Here is a 13,271-nt window from a genome sequence, read left to right as displayed (position 1 = left end):
GAGAACAGTATGGAGGTTCCTTAAAAAACTAAAAATAGAACTACCATACGACCCAGCAATCCCACTACTGGGCATATACCCTAAGAAAACCAGAATTCAAAAAGAGTCATGTACCACAATGTTCACTGCAGCTCTATTTACAATAGCCAGGACATGGAAGCAACCTAAGTGTCCATCGACGGATGAATGGATAAAGAAGATGCAGCACATATATACAATGGAATATTACTCAGCCATAAAAAGAAACGAAATGAGTTATTTGTAGTGAGGTGGATGGACCTAGAGTCTGTCATACAGAGTGAAGTAAGTCAGATCCCATTTATTTATGCCTCTGTCTGTGTGCATGACGCCGAGATGTCTCGAGGCTTAGCAAATGGTAATGATGAATATGGCTGGATGGTGGGATTATTACTAGAGTTTTGTTTTGGATTTTTTTACTTTATACTTTACAATTTCTTACATTTTTTTATAAGAAGCATGTAACACCTTATTTAAAATAGGGTGTGGGGTGAGGGGTTGCTGTTCACTTGCAAAAAAAAAAATATCTTACAAAATTTCTCCAAGATGGGGCTTCCCTGGTAGCACAGTGGTTAAGAATCCACCTGCCAATGCAGGGGACATGGGTTTGAGCCCTGGTCCAGGAAGATCCCACATGCCCCGGAGCAACTAAGGCCATGCACCACAACTACTGAGCCTGTGCTCTAGAGCCCGCGAGCCACAACTACTGAGCCCGCGTGCCACAACTACTGAAGCCCACGTGCCTAGAGCCTGTGCTCCACAACAAGAGAAGCCACCACAGTGAGAAGTGCGCGCACTGCAACGAAGAGTAGCCCCGGCTCGCCACAACTAGAGAAAGCCCGGGTGCAGCAACGAAGACCCAACGCAGCCAAAAATAGATAAATAAATAAATTTATTAAAAAAGGAAAAATTCTCCAAGAAAATACTGGGCTTTTTTAGTTCAATGCCACATTCTCAAGGCTGGATCAATTGATGAGAATTCATAAATCACCTGTTATGAGTATGTCTTAAGCACCGACCACTAAGTGTTTATGAAGCACCTGCTCTGGGCCCCTTATGTCCCAGGCCCTGTGACAACAAGGATAGGAGAACATGTCCTGTCCCCTCGGGCGATGGAGCTGGGGCTGCACTGGGCCAGTTCCTCCCAGCCCTGCTCCAGCAACACTCTGCCCCATCACACACATACACACACCTGCAGTCACACCTGAATGACCTCCAACTACACAAAAGTAAGCAGGTGCTGGCATAGCTTCTGGGCCTCACCAGCCTCCCATCGGGGGCTCCTGAAAGAGGGCCGCTCACACCCTATAGTGGGTTAAATGGTGCCCCCCAAAAAAGATATGTCCACCCAAAAATCTGTGAATGTGACCCGATTTGGAAAAAACGGTCTTTGCAGGCACAATTAAGCATCTTGAGATGAGAGCCAGGTGGATCCAGGTGGGCCCTAAATCCTTATAAGAGACCCACAGGCCCAGGGAGACGAGAAGGCCATGTGAAGACGGAGGCAGAGTGGAATCATGCAGCCCCAAACCACAGGAAGGCCTATAGCCACCTACACGCCTACCGGAAGAAGCAAGCAAGGATCTGCCTCCTCTAGTGCCTTTGGAGGGAGCGCAGCCCTGCCGACACCTTGATTTCAGACTTCTAGCCTCCAGAACTGCGAGAGAATACATTTCTGTTGTCTTAAGCCACGAAGTTTGTGGTAATTTGTTACAGTGGCCCCAGGAAATGAACACACCCTAAGGCCTGAAACACCATCTCCTCACTCATCCAAGAACCGGGAATCTACTAGGGGTCCAGGGGAAAAAAGCCAACAGGAGGGGGACACACAGGAGGTACCTACGGGACTCATAGTGCAGGGGTGACTCCCTCCAGGAACAAACACAAAACCCACTGTCCACCGTCCCACAAAGCACCAGACACACCGGGCTTGAGTGTCAGGTCAATGACACGACCCCTAAGCATGCATGGGGTGGGGATGCGAGGCGGGGCATGGAATCTGGCAGGACCCCACTCCAGAGCCGGTCTCGGCGCAGAAGTGTCTATGGCAGCCAGAAGAGGAGTGGGATAATCAATGAAACCACCACACATTTATTTAGCTCACTGCCCACGATAAAAACCACGAGTACCCATCACATACCAATATAACACCCGTGTGGCGTTATATCGGTATGAAGCCCTTGCCCACCCGCTTCCTCCTGTAATCCTCACAGCAACCCTACGGGGTGGGCTTAGTCCCACAAATGAAGGAACCGAGGTTCCTAGGAGATGACCGAACTGCACAATGTCACACAGTTGTTACTAAGGCCCGGGCTCTGTGTGCCAGACCCAGCGTTGTCCATCGGGGAAGGCAGGACCAAAACAAGCAGGGATGTTGTAAACTAGAAGCTAAGTTATGGGGTAGGACAGCTGCCAGGCCTTCAAAGGCAGGTGGCATGACTAGGGCTACAGCAGCACGCGAAGCATCCCCAAGGAGACGCCCTGAATGCCAAGTGCTCTATCAGGGCACAAGGTCAGTATCTGTCTAGAAATATAGACTCGTTTCAATACTAGCCGCAGGCAAAAGGAATTAGGAAGGAACCTTCTGATGGGGACAAACAGATTATAAAATGCATTCCAAGGCCAACCCCGGGACACTCCATGGCCTTGAATTATCCGGATCTCCGCTCAGTCCAATCCCAAAATCCTTCATGAGGACAATGGCCTTACAGTTTCTCCCTATCACCATGGGGACCCACCTGGTCTGTGAACACTGACTAGCTCAGGGCAGCCTGACTTCAAGTGATGGGAACATGATCCAGAGGGATGCTTCCTCACTAAAGACCCCTCCCCGAGGTCCATCTGAGTTTGTTGGGCAGGATCTTTGGTTTGGGCCTTTTTCCAATACCCTTACTGTCATCCATACTTATCAGGCAGGGTTTGGGGTCTGGTACACAGGGCTCAGGTGGGGCCAATCACACAAAATGCAATTTCAATTTTTGTCCATTGGTTACGGAGAGGCACCTCAGTCCTGGGTATCAGGCAGGGCATCAGGGAGTCCTGAGGAGGAACTATATTAGTAATAGAAAAATCAGTGTACCTCCTTCCAGACCTTCCCTCTGAGCATTGCTGTTCTCTGGAGGAATAATAAGTACGAACATTTCTGCAGCACACGCCATGTGCCTCTAAGTGATAAACGTACATCATCTCTATTAATCCCCATTACAACCACACATGGCAGGTACTCTCATATCCCTACTCTACAGATGAGGGAACTGAGGCCCAGAGACGGTCCACAGCTAGGAAACGGCAAAGCCTTACACCAGGCAAGCTGGCTCCAGAAACTGTGTTCTTAACTCCTACTCCACATGTGTCACCTTTCTGAGAAAGAGCCTCAGAGGGATCTGGGTCCAGGTCAAAGGAACTGGATTAACCTCCCTGATGGGGGAGACCATGTGGCCTGTCAGAAGGAAAGGGAGATGGGCTGGAGAATCAAAGGAGAGAGGTAGGGTTCCCAGAGAGACCATTCTGGAAGCCCAGCTGGCCTGTTCCCCTGAAACAAAGGAGAGAAGGAATCAGGCCCTAGTGAACTGGATGCCTAGGCCTAAGCCTGAGGTTTGGGCTGCATTAGCAATTGCTAGGAGGCAGGGCACCCCCCGGGGCCTCCAGTTCAGAAGGCTCCATGGGAACAGGCAAAGGACTCTCACGTGCTGGTGGCTCCCAGTTCCCTAGAGAGAAGCCCTCTGTATGTTTCTCAAGGGCAAGAACTACATCGTCATCAACATCATCACCATCAACACCACCACCATCATCATCACCATCACCATCACCGTCATCACCATCATCACCATCAACACCACCACCATCATCATCACCATCACCGTCATCACCGTCATAATTATCATCCTTATTATCACAACCACTTACTGAGCCCCCACTATGTGTTAAGCACCCCACTAGCTGCGTCACGGTTTACCTCATTACTCCTCACCCCCGCTCCTCCAGGTGGCCATTGTCCTCATTCTACAGGGGAAGAAACTGGAGGTCAGGGAGATTAAGTAACACGCTCACATGACCCATGGAAAGCAGTCCGGAGCGTGGTTAAGACAGCACAGGCTTCCGAGCCACACGGACAGACCTGAGTCCAAATCCTGGCCCTGCCCTCACCAGCTGTGGGACATGGAGCAAACGACTTAACCTCTTCCGCCAAGTTCAATCAGAGATGCCAGAAGTAATTCATCTCAAGTGTCAGCTCAAATGACTGGCGGCGGCTACCTGCAGGGCTTTGTTGGAGACGACTCTGAAGCCACATCTAAACTCATGGGCAAGGGTGCCATGATCATTACTAACATCCGCCATAGGGGCAGAAGGCTGGTGGGCTGGCACGAGTGTCACACATTTACCTGCCCTGATCTGGAGAAACATCACGGCTTACAGAGACAACCATACACGTGCATGGGTGCATGTATATAGCCAGCGGATTTTTAACTAAGGTACCAAAGCAACCCTAAGTCTTTTCAATGACTGGATATCCATATGGGAATAAATGGACCTAGATACCGGTACCATCAGGCCACTCAAGATGGCTACTCTCTTGCTCACTATACATCCCCCTGCTCAACTGGTCCCTGCCTCACCTACACCCTACTCACCTGACAGACTTTCCCTCTTAGTCATAGAGCCTAATCGGTAAATGCCTACATACTTGCCCCCCACTCTGACCCAGCTAGTTCTATTCTTTAGATCAGAACACCTCCACCATGATAGCGTATCAAAGGGGCAAAGGGGCGGTGAAGGACGTGCTCCTCTGCTGGTTTCCCTGGTAACCAATGAGCCAACCTGATGTCAATTCCCACTATAACGGGTATCCTCCCTCTCCCCTCCAGTAGTGAAGACTGCTGCCCTGTCCTGCCCTCGTCTGCCTCACACAGTGGGCTGTCACTCCAGGACCTTGCTTCAGACATGTAAGATCCCCTGTCCATTAAACCATCGATGTCTCTGTCACTGACCCTGGGCTCTTCCTTCTCGAGGCTTTCTGTCTCGAGGCTGGGCAAGTATAAGGCTTGCTGCCCAACAATGCCTATATCATGCCACACAATGAAATTAAATTGAGATGGATCTTCAATCTATAACTCAAACTAGACAGCTTCTAGAAGAAAATATGGAAGAAAATCTTTGTGATATGGAATAAGCAAAGAAAGCTACAGACACAAAATGAAAAAAAAAGTCCATAAATTGGACATCATCAAAATTAAAACTTCTGTTCATCAAAGACGCTGTTAAGACAAGGAATGAGCTTGTATCTTGAATATGTAAAGAATGCCTACAGGAAGACAAACAACTCAATTTTAAAGGGGGAGGAGGGACAAAGGAACTGTAAGAATGGTCCACAAGCATATGAGAAAGTGTTCAATGTCATTAGTCATCAGACAAATGCAAATTAAAGCCACAATGAAATATCCCTCCCTACACACCCACTCAAGTGGCTAAAATTAAATAGACTGACAATGGCAAACGTTGACAAGGATGTGAAGCAGTCAGAGCTCTCATAACACTGCTGGTAGGGACGTAAAATGGTACAACCACCTGGCTAAAAGTTTGGCGGTTTGATATGAAGTTAAACATTCACCTCCCCTTTGACCCAGCCATTTCCCTCTAGGTATTTACCTAAGAGAAATGAAAACACACGTCCAAAACAAAACAAAACTTATACCAGAATATTCGGAGCATTTGGTTATTCATTATAGCTCAAAACTGGAAACAAGCCAAATGTCGCTCACCAGGAGGAAAATAAACAAACTGTGTTGTATTCATACAGTGGGCATAAAAAGGAACAGACTACTCATACACTCTACATCATGGGTGAATCTCACAGATATTATGCTGAGCTGGACACAAACAAGTACAGATCATGTGATTCCTTTTATCTTTTTTTTTTTTTTATCTAGTTCCCTGACCAGGGATCAAACTCGTGCCTCCCTCACTGGAAACAGAGTCTTAACCACTGGACCACCAGGGAAGTCCCCGTGACTCCTTTTAAATTCAGTTCTAGAACAGGCAAAACTAATTTACAGTGGAAAAAAAAATCAGAATACTGGTTGCTTCCTGAGGGAAGGGGGTTGGGATTGACTAGGAAGGGACATAGTGGAACATTCTGGGGGAAGAGAAAGGTCCTCTATCTGAATCAGAGTATGGGTCCCATGGGTGTACCCATTAATAAAAGTACACAGCCAAGATTTATGCATTTCAATGTATGTAAATTTTTAAAATCCGGTTACACCTAAAGTAATTTGCAAGAAGTGTAGGCTAGTTGGCCTTAAAACAATGAACAGATGCAGGGGACACGGGTTCGTGCCCCGGTCTGGGAAGATCCCACATGCCGCGGAGCAGCTGGGCCCGTGAGCCATGACCGCTGAGCCTGCACGTCCGGAGCCTGTGCTCCGCAACGGGAGAGGCCACAACAGTGAGAGGCCCGCGTACCGCAAAAAAAAAAACAAAAAAAAAACAATGAACAAAATCAGGTACAATAGAGGGGTGGGTTCATGCAGGTGGCGCACACACAGACATCTCCCAGCTCTCTAAGCCTCCAAGGTGCCCCCCAACAGAGGCAGAGCCAGATTAAGCTCCCCTCGCATCTGCACTGCCCTTGGGCTCCCCTGTCCACTGGCCTGTATGAAATCAGAGGCCTCCTGGGAAGTGGTTCCTGAGGAGATAGCATCTGGACCAGCGACATAAATAGGGTCTGCGTGGGGACCAGAGACAGCTCTCCTAGGAGCGCCAACAAGAAAGCCAGCTAAACCTCCTGCAGCGGTGGTCATGGGCCGCAACAAACGCTTGTCCCAACTGTCATGGCCCCAACTGCAGAGCTTTCTTGAAGAGGGGAAACCAAACCCCCTTGCTGGTGTCCTTGAGCCCTTCTTGCCTCTGCCCAAGAGGGGTCCCAACATCCTTCCCACAAACGCCTCCTCATCTCGTCCATACAAACTTGGTAGATGTGGCAGGGGCTGACACCCCCTCACTCAACCCTGACAGAGGCAGGTGGGTGATCTCTTTTCCCAGTGAGAATAGAAGACAGGAGGCAGGAACCACAGGCAAAGTAAGAGATGGCATCAGGCCTGGGGCAGTGCTACAAGTTGGAAAGGAAACCCCAGCGCCTCCCCACCCAGGCCAGAAAGTGGCTGGTGGGCAGTTCGGGAGTCTGGGAGGGTAGGAGGCCGAGACCCAGCACAGCTCTGTCCAAAGGGAATGAAGGGAGTGCAGAGAAGGCACCTCTGACCTCCACTTTCTTCCCCAACATGTGGGGACTTTGCACCTGCCTGACCCATCACTGAGGGTTTCGAGGGCATCGGTGAGTGATGGAGAGCAAAGTACCAGGGGGGCAAAGCAGGCATGAGACTCTCTGCTCCCCCCACAGCGGGCACCCCAGCCCTCCCTGTTCTCTTCGGGAAAGGAGAAGGTCTGGGGTGGAGGAGGCTGTCCTCAGACTGGCACAAAGAGGGATGGAGAAGGCTGAGAAAGGGTCACCTCCCAGCTGACCGGGCCAGCCCAGCCCTGGTGGGGCTCCAGAGACGAGTGTGACAATTCAGATCGAGGACACACCAAGTCCCAGCATCACCACCTTCGACAGAACGCCCCGTGCACTTACTGTGAGCTGGAAAAGAATCAGGAGGGTCAATCCCAACCCCTTCACGCCCAAAAGGCTGTGGTATGGTCGGTCCCAGGGGGTCACTCAACCCCCGTGCTTGCCACTAGGGTCCCTTCCAACTCCCCCCCCCACCTCCCCATGAAGCCATCCTCACTCCTTCCCCCCCCCCCCACTGAGATGACACACTGCAGCTTGTCACATGCTCAGCCATATGGTTTCTTCTGCTCGGTTAAGGCCCCCCGAAGACAGCAGGTTCTTTGAGGGACGAGGATGGCAGCCTCAGTTTGACCACACGGGGCCTAGCGCAATGCTGGGCACACACCCGCTCTCCTTGGTGCCTGGTGACCCATTTGGGCATGAAAACCAGATCATAAAAGATGTGGGGAAACAATTCACAGCATTCCCAGGGAGACAGCCCCAAACCCCTCTCCCAGCCCACCCTGCACCATCCACAGCTCGAATTCTGGTTGGGAACCAGGCTCTCATTCTGCCCATCTGCTCGGCACCTCTTTGGTGGCTCTTCCTCAGGTTCATATTAGCGAGAAAAAAAAAATTCCCTTGAAAACCACAAACACAACGAGGTGGAGAAGGGGGCGCAAAGGACCAGTTGCAGCAGGCATGCCAGTGGGGGGCAGGGGCCTGGGGAGTGGGGGGCGCTTCTCGGGCTGGAGGCCAGCTTCTGCTCCAGCAGTCCCTTCCCAGTGGGGGAAGCAACTAGAGGAGGTTGTTCCTGGTGTGTGGGGTGAGATGAGAGCATCTTATCAAAAATGGTTTGGGTCTTAGAACTGAACTTACTCTATGACTACAGGAGGAACACACCTATCTTCAATGGGACCTTGGCCAAGTCATTTCCCACCTCCTGGCCTCCAGCTTCCCTAAAAAGGAAATGGATCACCCATCCCTGACATTTTGTGACTCCCGAGCTACTCAATACCAAAGGGGTTTCACTGCCACCCCTAACCCGAGCCTGCACTGCCAAGGGAACCAAGTGAGACCCTCCTCCACTGCCCAGATGCTGGGAGGGAGGGGGGGCTGATGGAACTCCAGGGCCAGTGACCCTGGAGAGATTCCAACCTCCACCCTCAGTGTCTCAGACCTCGATGTGCAGTAATAACCTGGGGAAGTTGGGAGGTATCAGCAAAGCAGAGGCCTAATCCCACCCTGGAGAGGACATCGCAGGCGGGAGCCCAGACCTGCACAGGTGACTCCACAGGTGAAAGTGATAGGGAAGGAGGGGGCTTCAGTCCACATCTTGAAGAACACATGTATTCAGGCTTTTTTTTTGGCCGCACCGTGCAGCATGCGAACTTCCCCGACCAGGGATCGAAACTGTGGCCTCTGCAGTGGAAACGTGGAGATTAACTGCTGGACGACCAGGGAAGTCCCTGTATTCTGGCTTAATTTAGAAGAGTATTACCTGGAGAAAGAGGGTCTGCTGGGATAGGAGATTCAGACAAAACCAGAGGAGTGGAAGGGAAGCACCTGCTCCTCCAACCTGGATTCCAGAACGGTCAACACACCATAAACATCGACCAGAACTAGGAACCCACAGAACAGGACGCAGTCGCTGCCCTGAACTCAACGCAGGGACGCGTGGGCCTAACAACATGACTTGGTAAATGCAGTCCCGACACGGCTGCTCCCTCTGTGCTGAGCAGGCTGGGGAGAGGTAAATGAGCATCGTAGCTTTAAGTAGCCACCAGGACGCTAAACCCAGAGGCCACCGCGAGCTCCACATGTGGCCTCTCCACCGTAGTTGACACATCTGCCCATCCCTCTCACCATGTCCCCAGCCTCGTCCACACCAGCCTTTCCCTGGGAGGCCACCCCCGGAATCTCCCATCTTCCCACTCCATCCTCTCCCTGGAGAGTTCACCAACCCACCCACCCCTCCACCCCCAGCTTCAATTCCCATCTCTACAAAAATGATTTTTATCTCCAGTCACACCCTTCTTCTGAGCCTGGCCCCCAAGTACCCGGCTGCTCAATGACACCCCCATTGGTGCCTCAAGCATGTCCAACTCAGCACTTAGAACTTAAAGCCTCATCCTCCCTCCCGGGTCACCCCCTCTCAGAGAATGGCTGTATCGTTTATACGGTTGATCCAAACCTGGGACCATTCTTGCTTCCTACCTCTCCCCAAATCCTCATATCTCACCAATCCACCTCCTGGGAGATCTCTGAGATCTGACCACTTCCAGGAGGTCACAGGCCCTTCAGAGTCAGTCCTCTCCCACTGGACTCCTGCAGTGGCCTCCCCACTCATCCCACTTCCACTCCGTTCCGTCCCACACATCCTCCATACGAGCCAGGGTGACTTTGCAGAAGTCCTGTCACCTTACTCCTCCGACTAAAATCTTCAATGACTTCGATGCCCCTAGTTAGGATAAAGCCCAAAATCTTAGGCAAAACTTCCAAGGGTCTGCCTCTTGGTCCCTAACTGTGAGTGCTCTAGCCATTCTTTTTTTTTTTTTTTTTTACATCTTTATTGGAGTATAATTGCTTTACAATGGTGTGTTAGTTTCTGCTTCATAACAAAGTGAATCAGTTATACATATACATATGTCCCATATCTCTTCCCTCTTGCATCTCCCTCCTCTAGCCATTCTTGTCCCTGGAGAATAAACTTCTCTCCTGCCTCAGGGAGGACGGAGCCTCCAGCAGTGCTTCTGGAGCTGTAATGTACATGTGAATCACTAGGGAATGTTGGTAAAATGCAGATCCTGATTCAGCGGTCTGCAGTGAGGCCTGAGAGTCTGCATTTCTAAGGAGCTCCCCGATGAGGCAGGTGCAGCTGGTCTCTTGGCCTCACTCTGAGTGATAAGCATCTAGAACACTCTCCTCCACCTTGACTGCACTTCTGCTTCACTAAGTCCTACTCCACTCTCAGGGTTCAGCTTAAGCACTACTTCCTCAAAGCCCTCCCTGACCCTCTCCAAGGCTCGATGAGATCTCCCCTCCACAGACCTTATATTGTCTGAGCTATGCTGTGCTTCTCCTTTGGAACATTCATCACACCTAACTGGCCATCCCTCATTCTTGAAATTATTTTTTCAACTTTTGTCTCCATAGCTGGATGACAAACTCCAATAGAACAGGGATCACACTGCCTTGTTGCTACCAGGGGCCCAGTGCTCAGCACTAGGCCTGGCACCTGGTCAGCACGTGTAGTAGAAAGCTGTTGGTCTTGCCTGCCCTGCATCCGTTTCCTCTTCCTCTCATCGTAGCATCTTCAATTTTCCTTTAAACCACCACCCCTCCCCCATTATCCATTCTTACAGTTTAGACCAGGGGTCCCCACCCCCCGGGCCGTGGACCGGTACCGGTCCGCAGCCTGTTCGGAATCGGACCGCACAACAGGAGGTGAGTGGCGGGCGAAGCTTCATCTGTATTTACAGCTGCTTTCCATCACTCGCATGACCACCTGAGCTCCACCTCCTGTCAGCATTATGGTGAGTTGTATAGTTATTTCATTATATATTACAATGTAATAATAATAGAAATAAAGTGCACAATAAATGAAATGCGCTTGAATCATCCCGAAACCATTTCACCCCCCGCACCCACCGCCAGTCTGTGGAAAAATTGTCTTCTACGAAACCGGTGCCTGGTGCCAGAAAAGTTGGGGACCGCTGGTTTACACGGTGGGCAAGAGACCCAGGTCTGGCCAATCAGAGCCTTCCATCTCTGAGATAGACATGTGACCTAAGCCCAGCCAATGAGCTTCCTCCCTGGGACTTTTGTTAGAACTACTGGGGGAAAAATGATACTCTTCTTTCCACTGGAGTTACTTAGCAAGTAGGAGCTACTGTCCCCATCTGCCACCACAGTGCCAGAGCTTGACAAAGGATGAAACACAGAAGAGAAATGGTAAGAGACGGATTTCGTGGATGCAGCCGTGCCTGGAGTCTATACTTGCCATTATGAAGGCAATAAATTTTCTTTTACACTTAAGCCAAAGCGAGTTATGTTTCTGTCACTTGCCACCGAGAGTCCTGACTAACACAACATTCAAATAAATACTGGGTGTTGGGTAAATTAAATGAGCACATAAGTAAAGCCTGCCAAGAGAACTCAGTGACTCCTCCTAGGAGACTTTCAGAATTCCTCCCTGCAAACTCCCGCCATCCATGAGCAAAGAGACAAGCATCCCACACCCAACTCTGCAGACCAAGGGACTAAAACTCAGAATGGCGACATGTCTCAGTAATACCCTGTGCAGACAAGCCACCCCAGCACCTGACTCGGAGGCCAGCACTGTGACTAGGCTGATGAAGGTGGTCTGGCTTTCAATGCCCCTGGGTACCCCACCAGGAGGAGAGCAGAGCTGTCTTCCAGGTCAGCCCTGCACCCTACCCACTCCTGCATTCCTAATTCAACCAGGACAGGCTCTGACTGCCATTCTGTGATATTCCCCCTCAGTTCTGTGTGTGATGGGCATTCAACGTGGGATGATAATGGGAAGATGGCTCTTATCTACCTCCTTTGAGGGTATCACTTTGCAACAGATTAGGTCAGGGAAGAGGGGGCACAACCGGGACTCCCAGGAAAGAGATACCTAATTATTTCCCTGTGAGTCACCTTGTAGCAGAGCCCCAGGACCTCAGATGACTCAGGTGACGTCTTCAGACCTAGTCCTCACCTGGCAAAGTGTGAGGGAGGTACATTGCTGCCTAGGCAGGATTACTGGCTGAACCAAAGTCCTCCCTGAGGGCCAGCTCAGGCCCATGTGGCCACCCTGCCAGGAAGACTGAACGGTAAAGGGGGAGAGCTCGGTGTAGGGAGGAGGCAGCCCCCTCAGGGTCCTGGGATGTAGTCTCCCAGGAGAGAGACGTGTGAATGAAGTGCTAATAGGGAAAGAATGACTGGCTCCCAGAACCTCCAAGGCAACTCTCCCACAGAGATCAGGGGGACAGGGCCAGCCCAGGAGGCCAGTCAGAGGCAGGCAGAGCAGCACACAAGTGCCATTCAAGTCCCAGGAGGGTCCCAGCCCACAGGACCCCTCCTTCCCCACCCCCAGCCCCAGGCAGCCCTTCTGGGCAGTAGCCCCGTAAGGCTCCCAGCTGCATTCTGAGTGTCCCCACTTCCTCCCGCCTGGGCCCCTTGTGCCGGAACCTACAGCTCCACAAGCCCTCTCGCTAATGACCAAGCATCCCGCCCACCCCATTCAACCCCAGTCTCTTTCCTCACTGCCCCTTGACACCCCCGAATTTCACAATCACACTTTCCTCCTACACTGGTAATCTCAAGTGGACGCTGCCTTCAGAGGTGTGGAGACATTCCAAGGCCCCCATGGGGACAGAAGCAGCCAGGCCAGGGGCCAAAGCAACAGCACTTTCCCCACGCACTTCCCCTCCCCGCTTACCAGCCGGAAGCCTCTTACCTTCATGGTGGGAGGCGCAGTGAGAGGAGGGGACAGCGGCCGGTCTGGGAGGGTCACATCCGAGCTGTTGGCCAGCTCCTGCTTCCTGTTAGGCCACAGAACACAGAAGAGGTGAGTGGGGGCCTGTCTGCCCCTCCCCTCTCTCCTCTAACAGCAGCTGGGCTTAAGGACACAGTCTAACACATGCAGAAAATAGAGCCAGTGCGTTTCTTTGCCAGGATGTGCTCAAATCTTAGGCAGGGCTAC

The 13,271-nt window shown here is 51.3% G+C and overlaps 1 protein-coding gene across 5 annotated transcripts in view; it reads right to left on the bottom strand.

The window, feature by feature from the left end:
• The window catches only part of RAP1GAP2 (RAP1 GTPase activating protein 2), a 219,224-nt gene that overhangs the window by 91,986 nt on the left and 113,967 nt on the right, over nt 1-13,271 (bottom strand). For all 5 annotated transcript variants that reach the window (XM_027130672.1, XM_027130673.1, XM_027130670.1 and 2 more), the window contains one exon: nt 13,026-13,110. In XM_027130672.1, the coding sequence (XP_026986473.1) occupies nt 13,026-13,110 (85 nt within the window). The remainder of the gene's footprint in view (nt 1-13,025; nt 13,111-13,271) is intronic.

Source organism: Aethalodelphis obliquidens, unplaced genomic scaffold (assembly GCF_003676395.1).
Source record: "Aethalodelphis obliquidens isolate GAN/ISIS:26980383/991018 unplaced genomic scaffold, ASM367639v1 scaffold38, whole genome shotgun sequence".
Taxonomy (NCBI): Eukaryota; Metazoa; Chordata; class Mammalia; order Artiodactyla; family Delphinidae; genus Aethalodelphis; species Aethalodelphis obliquidens.
The sequence above is the reverse complement of the archived record's forward strand: the minus strand, read 5'-3'. Positions and strand labels throughout refer to the sequence as shown.